Source organism: Cetorhinus maximus, chromosome 4 (assembly GCF_964194155.1).
Source record: "Cetorhinus maximus chromosome 4, sCetMax3.hap1.1, whole genome shotgun sequence".
In the NCBI taxonomy this organism is placed as follows: Eukaryota; Metazoa; Chordata; class Chondrichthyes; order Lamniformes; family Cetorhinidae; genus Cetorhinus; species Cetorhinus maximus.
This window is the reverse complement of record NC_135882.1, coordinates 132,687,765-132,703,519: the sequence shown is the minus strand read 5'-3', so window position 1 is coordinate 132,703,519 and position 15,755 is coordinate 132,687,765. Positions and strand designations below refer to the sequence as shown.

The window sequence follows — 15,755 nt, the reverse complement described above, 5'->3', positions numbered from 1 at the left end:
CCTTTGAATGCGGAGGCTGGTTGGGTGATAAGTGAGGACAAGGGGGACCCTATCATGTTTCTGGGAGGGAGAGGAAGGTGTGAGGGCGGATGCGTGGGAGATGGGCCGGACACGGTTGAGGGCCCTGTCAAACACTGTGGGTGGAAAACCTCGGTTAAGGAAGAAGGAAGACATGTCAGAGGAACTGTTTTTGAAAGTGGCATCATCAGAGCAGATGCGACGGAGGCGAAGGAACTGAGAGAATGGGATGGAGTCCTTCCAGGAAGCGGGGTGTGAGGAGCTGTAGTCGAGGTAGCTGTGGGAATCGGTAGGCTTGTAATGGATATTGGTGGAGTCTATCACCAGAAATTGAGACAGAGAGGTCAAGGAAGGGAAGGGAAGTGTCAGAGATGGACCATGTGAAAATTATGGTGGGGTGGAAATTAGAAGCAAAATTAATAAATTTTTCCAGGTCCAGACGAGAGCATGAAGCATCACCAAAGTAATCATCGATGTACCGGAGAAAGAGTTGTGGGAGGGGGAGTTGAGTTGATCAGGACACTGGTTGATCTCTGATATCTTGCACGTCATTAGATCCTTCAGATTTACCTGAACAAACAGATGGGGTCTTGGATAAATGTTTCATTTCAAGGTACGCACTCAATAGATGACTAAGTGTTAGTCTAGATTATGTGCTGAAGAGTGGACTTGAAACTTGCCACTACTCTGGCAACAATTTTCAATTACAATATCACCTCAAGTTTAGTAAAATGGCCCAAGGCGCTTCACGGGAACATTATCAGATAAAATTTGACACCAAGCCACTTTTAGGTCAAGTGACCAAAAGCTTGTTCAAAGAGGAAAAGAAAGAAGTTGAGATGTTTAGTGGGAATTCCACACATAGGGTCTAGACAACTGAAGGCACTGCCTTCAAATAGTTGGGTTAAGGACATTGGGATTCATGAAACTAAAATTTGAGGAACACTGCAGTCTTGGAGAGTTTTAGGAGTAAATGAGGTGACAGCGATAGGGAGGACTGAGGCCACGCATTAATTTAAACACAGGGATGGTCATTTTAAATTTGAGACAAATTGGACCGGAAGCCAATATGAGCACAGGAGTGATCAGAGCTTTGAATCGAGCAAAAGTGTTACCAATTGAATCAAGCTACTGTCCCTGTTGTTGGAACATATTGTTAAGCACAATGGAGCACTGTTGATAAAACAAGGGTAAAACTAAATTTATGGGGAATCAGAACAAAAACACTCCAGTGTTGGTGACTTGCCTGGCACAAAATCGTGTCTGATGGAGGCTAATTATCCTGGAGACCCAAGAAATCACAACAGGAGTTCCTGAGGGCAGTGTTCAAGGGCCAAGCTATCTTAGTTGCTTCCTTAATGACCTCCCTTCCACCATAAGGTCAGAAGTAGGGTTGTGCACTGATGATTGCAGTGTTCAGCTCTATTTGCAATTCCTCAGTTAAGGAAACACTCTATGCCTGCATGTAGCAAGACCAGGGCCACATCTAAGCTTGGCCTGTTATGGCAAGTAACACTTTTGTGTCATGCAAGCCCCAGATAATGAATGTCTACAACTACAGTGATCTTAACCACTTAGGCATGGCATACAATGGCACCGTCATTGTTGAGGCTTCTAACTTCCCGAGGGCTCATCAATGACCAGAAGTTCAGCTGGACCAGCTACATTAATGCTGAAGCCACTACAGCAAGTCAGAGGCTGGATATGTTGTGGTGAATTGCTCAGTTCCTGACTCACCAAAAGCCTCTCCAACACAACACATCAGGAGATTGATGGAATACTCTCCACATGTGTGGATGGATGCAGCTGCAAACAGGAACTCAACATCATCTAGGACAAAGCAGTTGTTTGACTGGCATCTCACACATTAGCCAAAACATCCACCCTTTCCACCACCAGCATATCATTGCTGCAGCAGATACTATCGACAGGATGCACCGCAGCAACTTGCCAACGTTTCATCAGTAGGGCCTCTCAATATCTCAACCTTCACCATGACGTCTTGATTTGGATTTGTGCCGCTGTTTCTTCACCATTGCTGAGTCACAATTCTGGAGCCTTCCTGTTCAACACTGTGGGAACATCTTTGACCACATGAACTGCAGTGATTGAAGAATGAAGTCCAGCACCATCTTCACCAGATCAACACAATGTGCTGCTGAGGCATAGGGATACCTGAGGAGAAATTTTCTTTTGCAACAAGTAATTTGTATTTGGAATGCACTGTCTGATCGGGTGGTGAAAACATTCCAGGTACCCTGGGAAACATTCCTTTCAAAACCATCAAAATAAATCTTTGTTGTTTGTGAGATCTTGTTCTGTGCAAAATGATGGCTATCTGCCTGTACAAGTCACATTAAAAAAAATTCTTTGTATAAGCAATAGGTATTAAAACAACAACAACTTGCATTTTTATGGTGCCTTTAATATAATAAAAAGTATCAATTGGTTGATAGGAGCATTATAAAACAAAATTTGACATCATTCATATAAGGAAATATTGGGGCCCGTAAGTTTTAAGCAGCAAATTAGAGGAAGAGAGACAGGATTAGAGGCAGAGAGGTTTAAGAAGGGAATTCAAGAGTTTTGGACCTGTGCAGCTAAAGATGCAGCTGACAGTGGCGGAGTGAAGAAAATTAGGAACGTGCAGGAGGTCAGATGGATCTAAGATGATTGTAGGAGTGGAGGAGGTTAGAGATAGAGAGTGATGAGGCAATAGAGGGATTTGAAAACAAGGGTGAGAACTTTAAAATCGAGCTGTTGCTGAACCAGGAGCCAGCGTAGGCTGGCAAGCACAGGGGTGATGGGTGAGTGGGACTTGGTGGGAGTTAGGATATGGGCACCAGAGTTTTGGATGTGCTCAAGTTTATGGAGGGTGAAGGGTGGAATACTGGACAGGGGAACTTCGGATAGTCGAGTTTGCAGGTAACCAAGGCATGGATGAAGGTTTCAGCAACAGATTAGGTGGAGAGAGATAATGTTACAGAGGTGGAGTGGGTGGTCTTGGTGATGGAGAGATTGTGGTGTCTGAAGCTCGTTGTACGCTGACCATGGGTGAGAGTATGGCGGAGTTGGTAGATAGGAAATGGAGTTTATAACAGGGAACAAAGGTAATGACTTTGGTCTTACCAATATTTATTTAGAGGAAATTTCTTCATCCAATAATGGATGTCAGACAAACAGCATGACAAATTAAAAGAAGTGGAGGGCTGGAAATAGGAGGTGGTAAGGTAGAGCTGCAGTTATACCTAGCATAAATGAAATGTGGAGCCAATCATCTCAGACAGGAGTTCCTTGAAACAACATCCTAGTGCCAGCTATCTTTGCCTGCTTCGTCAATGAGCATTCCTCCAGCATGAGCAGGTTGGTTGCTGACTATGGCAGAGTGTTCAGTTCCATTTGCAGCTTATCAGATAAGGGAGCAGCTAATATCTAGATCTGGATAAGCCTGTGCTGAAAAGTGGCTTGTGCCATACAAGTGCCAGGCAAAGAGCATCCCCAACAAGAAAGAGACTAACCACCTCATGGCATTCGATGCCGTTATCATTGTCGAGGCCTCCAACATCCTATTGACTGAATGCTCAACTGCACCAGTCACGTAAATCCTGTGACTACTAGAGCAGGTCAGAGACTGGGTATTCTGTTGCGAATGGCTGTTGGAGACTTTACTGAAGTCTCTCCAAAACCTACATGGCAGAATTCAAGGGTTTGCTGGAATGGCTCCATATGCCTGGATGGGTGCAACACCACCCAAGAAGCTAGACACTATCCAGGACGAAACAGTCCATTTGATTGGGAGCCCAATGACCACTGGCACACGGTGGCTGCTGAGTGTAATACCTATAGGATGCACTCCAGCAACTCTCCAAGGATTCTTCAGCTGTTCCTAAAACAGCAACCTCCACCACCTAGAAAGAAAAAGGCTGCAAGTATATGGGAGCATTATCACCTCCAGGTTCCTCTACAAGTTTTGTAGCAGCTGAAATGGACATATGTCAGTATCATTGTTGGGTCAAAATTCTGGAATACTCTACCTAACAGCATTAGGGAGGTTCCTTCACGTGGACTGTAACAGTTCAAGAAGGTGCTCACCATTACCTTCGCCAAGGCAACTAAGGATAAACAACAAATGTTGGCTTTGGCAGCGATGTCTCCATTCCGAGAATGAATAAACAAATGTTTTTTAAATAAATCTTTTTCTAAAGTATTTGGTTTGTATTTTTTCATTTTGAATTCCCAGAGGGGTTCAAAAGGAAATTATAAAAACATTTAGAAACTGGGAAAAAAGAATTCAGCATTGCAATGGTTAAAGTATTCTGGAGACCAACATCCATCTTCCCTTTGCAGTCATTTACAGTGGAAGTTTTCAGGTCATCTTTGCACTACCATTGCTATTTTTAGAATGCAATTTTCTCTCTGCCTGTCTCTTTTTTCCCCACTGAGTGCTTTGTGTAATACAGCAAAGCTTCTCTGCAGTGGCTGAGCTTGCTTTAACTGGTTGAGTACTGAAACCCTGTAATGGCTTTCAAAATGTATTTTTTTACTGCCTTATGCAGTGCAGTATTGTTAAGGATTCCATAAATTGGAATTGTCTTAATTTGTCATATATCCACTCAAAATAAAACATTTATATTTGCAGTTGTTGATTTTTGTCTTTCCCAACTTGGGTTGCACCTGGAAGATATTTTGAACTTTATAATACTAGGGATGGAATGCTGGTGATTACAGATCTGTCACTGGTAGTTGTGATTGGAGGAATTTGAGCTAATAAAGATTATTGCATAGGAAATGTATTGGTGCAACATTTAAGCATGTGGTTTACATGTAAAAAAAAATTCACGGTATTGATGCCAGTCTGCTAAATGAGGCTAGTGACAGTGTTTTGATTTACATAACTTATATTTTGGGTGTCTGTGTAACACTGCAGATGAGCTGCTTTGTCCTTATTTTGACATTTAGTGCTGTGTGGCAGTTTTCTCCAGAGTGTTAGATTCTGCCTGGAGTCTTCTGCTCTCTGTTAGGTTTCAACAGGGCTGTGGAATTCAGTCTCACCGTACTGATGATTGTTGATGTTACCTAAATAATGTTGAAATCTAGTTTCACTTCAGTGATGTTGTATGATACTGTAATAGTAATGTTGCCATTTAACCTTTGCCTGTTAAGCAAGGAAGGATCAATTTAAAGTACCACTGGACTTAGACCAGGGCTGACTCTACAGCATGGTCAGTTTCAGGATGAAGTAAAGAGAGGCCTAACTGAATACTCATTTATATGTTTCAGACAACTTTAATAATTAGATAACTGGATGGAAAAACAGTTCAGCAAAGGAAAACCCCTGGGCTTGCATCATTCTTTTTAATTGGTACAAATGCTACAGAAGCAAAGAGAGATGTGTAATTAAAAGTTTTACTTGGTGAAATAGCAATATGCAGAATAAGAGTGAAACTATTGATAAGATAAAACAGTTATGGAACTTAACGGAGAAAGAACTCATTGAGTAAAACTTGATAAATGACAAGTTAATTAAATTTTCTTAGAGTTGCATTTTAATATTTATATAGTTCTGTAATGCAGAATTGTCAGGTAGATGGAGCTACATGGAGGAAGTGAGAGAAATGTATAGAAATTGGTAGTTTGTAATAAGTATTTAGATTTGTAAAGGCATAAGATACTGAACTGAACTGTAACACATTTGAATTTCTAATCAACTATCAGTTTGGCTGTAAGTGCTACCATTCAAATGTATTTAAGTACTATGCATGTATTGTATGCTTCATAAACCTGGAGTATGTTACTTCAATATTTATGATTCTTATTGAAAACTTTGTGCTAACGATCAACTGTCAGTCACTATACTGATTATCTTGTTACTATCACATTGATGTTTGTGGGAGTTTGTTATGTGCAAATTGGCTGCTGCATTTCCTACACTAAAACTGTGATTACACTTCAGATGTACTTCAGTTGCTGTAAAGTGCTTTGGGACATCCTGAGGTCATGAAAGGCCCTTTATATATGTAAATCTTTTTTATGCTTGATAAGCTGCTGTGACACAGGTTAATAATACCATAATGAAAGAAAGTAAAATACTGGAGTTCATTTCTAGAGGGATGAAATGACCACACTTGGGTCTACTCTGTACAGTTCTGGTCTCCATTTATAAAGGGATACAGTGGCACAGGAGAAAGTGCAAGAAACATTTACAAATATGAAATCAAAGCTGAGAGATTATACTTAGGCTGAACAGGCGGGGTTCTGTTCTTTAGAAAGGAGAAGGCTGAGGGCTGACCTAATAGGGGCCTTTAAGATTATGAATGGGTTTGATAGGTTGGCATAGGGATGACTTCCCACCAATTGTGGGAAAGGCCAAAACTTGGGGTCATAAATATAAGAAAATCACCGATAAACCAAATAGGAAATTCAGGAGAAATTTAATTACCTAAACATTATTAAGAATGTGGAATGGGCTACCACGGGGAGCAGGTAAGCCAGATAACATAGTTGCATTTAATAGGAAGCTAGATAAGTACATGAGGGAAAAAAGGAATATAAGGATATACTCATAAGGTTATATGAAGAGGGATGAGAGGAGGCTTATATAGAACATAAACACAAGCATGGATCTGTTGGGCTGAATGGCCTGTTCCCCTGCTGTAAATTCTGTTTAACACTTCACCAAGGACCAGTAGTTCACAGTACACCTGTAACACAACCAATTGAATTAATATACTAAAAAGAATTAATGTTATGTAGCACATTATCATTACTTTAGCATGTTGTAAAAGTCTTCAAAGCTAATTAATTACTATACAAACTTACAAAGAGTAGGATGAGAAAATAACATCAGGCCATCAAACTCATTGCATCCAGTTGGTGATGCAATCTTGTACATTGTTCACACATTCGATAGCTATATTATCTCCAGTGAGAAGTCATTTTTTAAGCTGATCTTTGAAAGTGTTCATCCTGATGTTTCCATCTGATAGAATGGGATAGTGATAATGAATCTAAATTTTGAGCTCAGAGCCTACCATGGCAAATATGAAATTGAATTCAATAAATAGTACCAGAAAAATTATCATGAATGCTGTCAGATTCCTGTGAAAGCCTAACTGCCTCACCAATGCCCTTCAAGGAAGGGTACCTGCCTTGACCTGGCCTACATATGACTCTTTAGTGGCCCAGCAAGTTATTCTTGGAAAACAACCACAATCTCCTTCTGTTCCTACACAGCAATATAAGTAGCTCTCTGCAATGTCCAAAATGGTACTGATTTTTAGATGTATTTTGAGCAGCTTCTGACTTTTTAAAAATTCGTTCATGGGAGGTAGGCGTCACTGGCTAGGCCAGCATTTATTGCCCATCCCTAATTGCCCTTGAGAAGGTGGTGGTGAGTTGCCTTCTTGAACTGTTGCAGTCCAAATGGTGTAGGTACACGCAAAGTGCTGATAAGATTTTGACCCAGCGACAGTGAAGGAATGGCAGTATATTTCTAAGTCAAGATGGTGAGAGTCTTGGAGGGGAACTGCCAGGTGGTGTTCCCATGTTTCTGCTGTTTTCCTTCTAGACGGTAGCAGTTGTGGGTTTGGAAGGTGCTGTCTAAGGAGCCATGGTGAGTTTCTGCAGTGCATATTGTAGATGGCACACACTGCTGCTACTATGCGTCTGTGGTGGAGGGAGTGACTGTTTGTGAATGGGGTGTCAATCAAGTGGGCTGCTTTGTCCTTGATGATGTCAAGCTTCTTGAGTGTTGTTGGAGCTGCACTCATCCAAGCAATTGGGGAGTATCCCATCACACTCCTGACCTGTGCATTGGAGATAGCAGACAGGCTTTGGGGAGTCAGAAGATGAGTTACTCGCAGTAGGATTCCTAGCCTCTGACCTGCTCTTGTAGCGACAGTATTTATATGGCTAGTCCAGTTCAGTTCCTGGTCAATGGTAACCCCTAGGATGTCAATAGTGGGGGATTCAGTGATGGTAATGCTATTGCCATTGAATGTTGAGGGGCAATGGCTAGATTCTCTCTTGTTGGCGATGGTCATTCCCTGGCATTTGTGTGGTGTGAATGTTACTTGCCACTTGTCAGCCCGAGCCTCGATGTTATCCAGGTCTTGCTGAATTTGGACATGGCTGCTTCAGTGTCTGAGGAGTTGCGAATGGTGCTGAACATTGTGCAATCATCAGCGAACATCCCCACTTCTGACCTTATGATAGAAGGAAGGTCATTGATGAAGCAGCTGAAGACGGTTGGGCCTAGGACACTACCCTGAGGAACTTCTGCAGTGATGTCCTGGAACTGAGATGATTGACCTCCAACAACCACAACTATCTTCCTTTGTGCTGGGTATGACTCCACCGGTGGAGAGTTTTCCCCCTGATTCCCAATGATTGCAGTTTAACTTCAACTCTGGACAAATGTTTCCTCTAAGCTGTGTGGGAGCATGGATGAGTAGGAATTGGAAATGTGTTGTGCAGGGAATAAACAGGCCATGCACAAGTAGTGATCCCTTTGAAATGTGTATGTGTGGCCATGTGACTATATTTAAGCAGCCATGCACTGCAAGAAACAGGCTGCTCACAGCAAAGGGATGCAAGAAGGAACTTTGCTCTGGCTTCTCTCCTATGTCACAAATTTATTTCCTGCTTACTATCAGGTTTTTATTTATCATAATTACTACAAAACCAGGCACCATAACTCGAGTTTGTTCAGTATCCAATTCATGCGCACATTCTGGCTGCCACTCTGGATTCTCCCTCTTCCTTAATTCTTTTCTCTTTACCCCTCCTAGATTCCTCTTCTTTTGTCATGCTTTCTTTCATTTTCCCTCCTTTGGGTAATCTGCCCTCCTAAATCCCCAGCCAAACACTTCAGTACTCTTTGACCTTCCTATTCTCATGCATGCCATCCCAGGCTTGTTTCCACCTTGGAGGGAATGTACAGTTTCCCTCTGAAGGGCCCATTGAGGCACTTACTGCTGCTTCATTACAAACCCCAACTGCTCCACCCTACTCCGTTGCTGAACTTCCCGAGCTGCGTGCCTGCTGGGGGCTACTCTTGCCAATTGCCTTCCTGTCCAACTCGCCCCTCCCACTGTGAACACTGTGGACTCTGTCAGGCGATTAGCTTTCACTGCATCTCCCTCCAGAATGTATATTCACTGGTGAACAAGGCCCTTGCCATCCATGAACTTATTGTGGAAGATTGCATCAACCTCAAGGAGCACTTGAAATGTCATAGCATACAGGGCTGCGGGCCAAATGCTGGGAAATGGGATTAGAATAGGTAGGTGCTTGATGGCCGGCATGGACACAATGGGCTGAAGGACCTGCTTCTGTGCTGTATAACTTTGACTCTATGACTCAGGTCCTTGTTGGAAACCTGACTGAGGGGTGATGACATCTTCCCCTTAATGAAGCCTCTCCACCTGACTGTACCTTCCCCCACTTGTCCCGCCAAGACTGTGGGGGTGGTGGTGGTGTAGTTCTTATCACACCTTGGCTTGACCCCTTACTCCTCTGGTACTTATTCCTCATTTGAGTATCTCGCCTTGTTCCATTCACCTTCGCTTAAAATCCTGTTCTCTACCATTCACCCAAGTACCATTAAATTATTTTCACCAAGATATCTTCACTGTTTTCCTCACTCAGTATCTACACCAGTGACTTCTCATCCTTTGTGATTTCAACCTCCATCTCAATCATCATGCTCTTTGCTGAGTTCACTGCTGTCTTATTGTTATGGCACAGCAGATGGTAAATGCTGAGTTGCAGAAATCCCAGAGGGAAACTTGAAACAGCTGCCACAACTGTTTTGCAATTTGTATTTTTATTTTGAGATGCGTGCCTTGAATTCAGTAGTAATAAGACCACCGAGCCTTAGAGGTTTTTTTAAAACTAAATTAAACATTTATTAATAAAAAATTATTTTAAGCATTACATAGGTTACAGGTTAACTCCTAGCTCCCCTAGTTAATCTAGCTCCCAGTTACACCTCTGTTAAGGCAATAGTAAAACCAAATAGATTTCAATAGACCCAGGCAAAGCACGCAATACCCTGGACAGTGATATTTAAAATTAATTCTCATAGCTTCGATTCCTGGAGACAGCAACTTGGTACATAGAGGCTGGAGGCTTTTCACACTTGTTGGATCTTAGAATGCCTTCTTCCTTACACATAAACTCATCTCCTTTATACATGTTCCTCCCTTTTTAATGTAAATCCCATTGTTCCAATATGCCTTTGCAACTTTACTTTTTCCATAATATAAATCTTTCATAGTACTCATATTATCAGTAAGCTTTTGGAAAATAAACACACTGTTTGGCTTAGCCTCTGTTGGCTAGATGTAATACCTTATCATTTCTTTGAATTTCACGACTCTGGTTTATCTAAAAATGCAAATGTTCTTCACACCCCATATTCTAAAACTTCAGCTATGTTTATGTATTTAGCATTTCAAACCTAGTTTCCTTTCTGATAAATCAAAGCACCCAGACCACCTGTCTGTAATTCAATTAAAACCCCCACACACCCCTACACGCAGAGAAACTAATTCAAACCCCACTATTAACCTACCTTTACAATAAATTACAATAGTATTATGAAAATTATTATATTTTCATGACAATTATCTTCACTTATCTCTCTCTCCATGTAAGCTCCCCAATCCATATTCATAGCCACCCTCTTAGCCTTTCCAGAAGCTCACATGGCCTTGCAACTCCAATTGTAACAATCACAAATAAGGCCATCTCTGATCACTTCCTTGTAACACCCTCCACCCCACAATGGCTTTCTATGATCTACTTCCTTCTTTGTCCCCCACTGGAAAAAGCTATTCCCTAATTCACTTACAACAGCACTTCCAAAATCCCAACTGTCTAGCCTTTGGCCCCCTGTTTATCCATGATATATCTGCAGCTACTCATTTGTTTGACTGCACTCTCATCTTCACCTTTGCCACAGTGCCCATTAAAACCGTTACACACTCTCACCCTGGCCATTCGCCCTGGAACAGCCCTCATATCTGGTCCCTTAAGTCCAAGGCATGCAACCTTGCAATGATATGGCAGACAACAATTTAGCCAGTCAGTGCCAGATCTGGCTGGATAATATCAAGCATTATGGGGTCCTGCTTTCGCCTGCTAAAACTGTTCACAATTCCAGGATCATCTTGAAATGAAAAAACAACCCCTGGCTTCTTTTCTCCATTGTAAATTGTCATCTTATACGGTTCTCCCCTCTCTCCTCCACCCCACCTCCAACAATAAATGCAAGGAGCTCATGGACCTCTTTGTCACTTAGATTGAGACTATCCAGTCAGCTGCCTCTGCTGCTTTCTTCCCTTTCTCTAGCCCACTAAATCAAACATTCTCTAAAGATCCCCCTCTGCTCCCCCCCCGCCACCCTTGCCCTCAACTTGCATCTTTCTCTTATTTCGCTCCTATCTCCCCATATGCTCTCCAAGCCCACTTTGTCCATGGGACCCGCCTGCTGTCCCCTCGAACCTATTCCCACTAAACTCTGGACCAGCCAACTTTCTTTGTTGGTCTTCATGTGAGCTGTTAATGTTGATGGTTTTCCCTTTTCAAATACTGTACCTCGTTCCTTCAAACTCATGTCATCACCTCTCTTTTAAAAAAAAACCCCTTGCGCACCATCCTTTCAACTTACACCCCAACTCCGACCTCCCTTTTCTTTCCAATGTCTTTGAACATGTTGTCACCTCCCAAACCCATGCCCATCTTTTCTGGAACTCCATGTTCTAATCCCTCCAATCAGGTTCTGTCCTTGCCACAGTATCAAAATAGCTCATATCTAAGCCATAAATGACATTCTATGTAACTGTGACAAAGGTGAACTATCCCTTTCCCGTCCTTTTTAACCCCTCTGCATCTTCTTCCAAAGCTCCCCATTGTTGTCCAACTGGTTGGGACTGGACTCACCTGTTTCTATTCTTATCAAGCTAATCAAAACTACAGTATCATCTATTTCTCTTCCCATCCCACACTTACCTCTGATGTCCCCTAAGAATGTATCCTTGACCCCCTCCTACTTCTCATCTACATACTGTTCCTAGGGGACATTATCTGAAAGTACAGTGTTAGTTTTCACTTATGCTGATGACATCCAGCTCTACCTCACCACCACCTCTCTTGACTCCTTCACTGTTGCTAAATTATCTATTGCTTGTCCAGCATCCAGTACTGGAGAAGCAGAAATTTCTTCCAATAAATATTGGGAAGACCAAAGCCGCTGACTTGGGTCCCCATTACAAGATCAGTTCTCTAGCTACTGTCACTCCCTGGTGACTGCCTAAGTTTGAACTGAACAGTTCGCAATTTTAGTGTCATATTTGACCCCGAGATGAACTTCTGACACATATCCATGCCACTACTAAGACCACCTATTTCCACCTCTGTGACTCTGCCCCTGCATCACCACATTTACTGTTGAAACCCTGATCCGTGCCTTTGTTACCTCTAGACTTGACTATTCCACTGCACTCCTCGCTGACCTCCCACATTCTATTATCAGTAAATCTTGAGGTCATCCAAATCTCTTACCGCTTGTGTCCCTACCTGCACCAAGCTCCGTTCACCCCAATGCTTGCTGACCTACATTGGCTCTTGGTTAAGCAACATCTCGATTTTAAAATTGTCATCCTTGTTTTCAGATCCCTCCATGACCTTGCCCCTCCATGTGTCTGTAATCCCCACCAGCCCCACAAACAGATATCTGTACTCCTCTAATTCTGGCCTGTTGAGCATCCCTGATTGTAATCACTCTGCCATCATTTCTGCCTCTTCAGCTGCCTAGGTCCTACGTCTTAGAATTTCTCCCCATACCTCTCTTTCTTTCTTAAAGACGCTCTTACTTTGAGCCATCCTATTGTCATGAAAGGCCATATAAATGCAAATCTTTCTTAAAACTTACTTCTTTTGTCAAGCTATTTAACCTAACATTGCCATATGTGACACATGGCTCAATGTTAAATTTTGTTTTATAATGCTCCTATGAAGTGCCATGAGCCTTTTTGTTTCACTAAAGATATGCTATATAAATACAAGCTGCTGTTGTTGTCATCTCTCAACTTACCTTGTATTGTAATGAGTAAAGTTTATTTATTTCAAACTTTAAAACTGTATAAAAGGTGACTGCTGACTAGCCCGACTTCTATTATACCAAAAGCGTGATGCAGATGTTCCAGTATGATTCCAAACCATACCCTTGCACTCTCCCTTCCATGTAATTCGATGAAAACCACTGTGGGGGGAGGAAGTTATCTGAGACTTGGTCCCAAACTTGCTGGCACAAGTTATAAGGGTCTTTGTGAAGAAGTGGTGTGTATTCATTGCTAGTTAATTTGTTACAGTTCAGTGAGAGCTCAGGTAAATACACACATTTTCTTCTGTTAAGAGAATTTGAGGAAATTAATTTCTGCAATATTCAATGTTTATAAAAGTACAAAGCACTTTGCTTTTCCTAAGTCTTATGAGCTCCTGTTCAACTGCTCTAGACTAAGATGAGCTTAGTTTCTTTTGACCCTCTGAGACTTGTGGGACTAACTTCTATCACTCATTCTCTCCTGTCTTTTATGCCATACATTGACCTTATTTTTGTCTTTGTCCCACCCACCCCTTTTTCAAAACCTAATACATTTTTAACTTTTCCCTAGCTCTGATGAAAGGTCACAAACTTGAAACATTAACTCTGTTTCTCTCTTCGCAAATGCTGCCTAACCTACTGAGTTTTTGTCCAGCATTTTCTGTTTTTATTTCAGACTTCCAGCATTCACAGTATTCTGCTTTACATGAAGATAAGATTGTTGGGTTTTCAGTACTCATTTCCATAAGTGGGATAGTATGGCAGGGATTTCTCTATATATTGGATGTTTCCTCATCAGATTGTTATTTCTTTCAGGGAGATGCGGGGTAGATCTCGCCATCTGTGTAAGTCGGCTTTTTTTATTAGAGACAAAAATTGTAAGTTGTTGCCCTTGGCAGCACTTATAATTTCCTGATGACATGTCATAGAATAATGCTAGGATTAGCTTGGGAGTAAGTTGCTTACGTAAGAGCTGAGTGGCAGTGGAGCTGCTGAATCAAAAAAAAAGTAAAACTGGAAGCTATTAAGAAAGTATTATTTTAAAATTACCCCCTTTCTTAATTTCAAAATTTTCTTGACTGGTTTTCATTTGGACAGTGCTAAATTGTCATGTCAATTGGAGGAGATAGTTTAGTGAAGGAACAGTGGATTTTTGAAAATTTAATTTTAGACCCATTGAAGTTTGAGGATTGCAAAGCTAGTGCACAGTCTGTGTGACCATGAATATTTCAATGGGGTTAGTTCTGAATTTCCTGCTTTTCAGTACTAGTACATTAAGATTCTAGATATCTCAACTTCCATGAAATGTCAGTAATGAAGAGCCATCAATTTGAAATTTGTCACTAAGAGTAGGAAGAGTTGGACAATTTTTTTATGCAGTGAGTTGTTGGAGCATGGAATACTTTATCACAGAGTGGTTGAGGTAAACATTGCTGCATTTTTAAAGGAGAAATTAGATAAATATTTGAAACAGCGAAAAACACAAGGCTGAAGGGAAAGAGTAGGGCAGTGCAATTGATTTTAGATTGCGCTAGCAAAGATTAAATATAAACAAAATGGGCTAAATAGTGGCTGACTCTAACAGGCCAAATGGTGGTCTTATGCTGAAAACCTCCATGGCTTTATAGTCACCAAACTTATTGTTCTGTATGGAATTGGAAGTTCGAACTGATTGTCTAATTTGTGTTAAGGCAAAATATAAGGGAATATCATGAACTCAGTGCAGAGCCTAAAGCTGTGAATGACAGATCTAGGGCTGAATTCTCTCCTCCAACAAGTCTCTGCAATATTACTGTGTATTCACTCTGTAAAAGCACTGGAAGTTTTGTCCCCTTTTAGTTGTTCCCTCTGTGTGGTTTGGAACTGTGAAAAACACGAGAGTCAGTTTGAGTTTGTAAAGATGACATTGACTTATTGCTGCTCTCTGGCAGAGTTACAGCCTGCTCTTTTATGAAAGTAGGTCAAGAGTACTGTTAAATACATGCAGCTTGCTGTCTGAAAAAAGTTTCCATTCTGAGTTTTCTCTGCAGTTATCCTTAGTCCTTGAAAGATGAGATGCAGTTCCTGGAGCTTGCATTGAGCTTCATTGAAACTCTGAAGGAGGCCAAGAGCAGTGTGGGAACAAGATGGAAAAGTAAAATGACAGGTAACTGGAAGCTTGGGGGGTCACTCTTGTGGATTGAGTGGAGGTGGTCAGCAAAGCGGTCAACTTAAATGTGTGTTTTGTCTCCCCAGTGTAGAACAGGCCAGATTGTAAGCAGTGAATGCAGCATTTGACCAAGTTTGGCAGCAAGAAGCTCTTGCAAAACTGAAATCAATGGGAATCAGGAGGAATCGGGGAAAACGCTCCACTGGTTGGAGTCATACCTAGCACAAAGGAAGATGGTTGTGGCTGTTGGAGGTCTATGATCTCAGTCCTAGGATATCGCTGCAGGAGTTCCTCAGGCTACTTTCCTAATCCCAACCACCTTCAGCTGTTTCATCAATGACCTTCCCTTCATCATAAGGTCAGAAGTGGGGATGTTTACTGATGATTGCATATGTTCAGCACCATTCACGACTCCTCAGATACTGAAGCAGTCGGTGTCCATATGCAACAAGACCTGGACAGTATTCAGGCCTGGGCTGA

The 15,755-nt window shown here is 41.7% G+C and overlaps 1 protein-coding gene across 9 annotated transcripts in view; it reads left to right on the top strand.

Moving 5' to 3' along the window:
* Window positions 1-15,755, top strand: part of LOC144679900 (uncharacterized) — a 386,990-nt gene that overhangs the window by 167,279 nt on the left and 203,956 nt on the right. The window contains exon 1 of one of the 9 annotated variants that reach the window (XM_078540845.1): window positions 15,175-15,272. The exons of the other annotated variants lie outside the window; for them this stretch is intronic. Coding sequence (XP_078396971.1) covers window positions 15,182-15,272 — 91 coding nt within the window. The 5' untranslated portion in view covers window positions 15,175-15,181. Of the gene's footprint in view, window positions 1-15,174; window positions 15,273-15,755 lie in introns of those variants that run through there. 9 annotated transcript variants of the gene reach the window in all.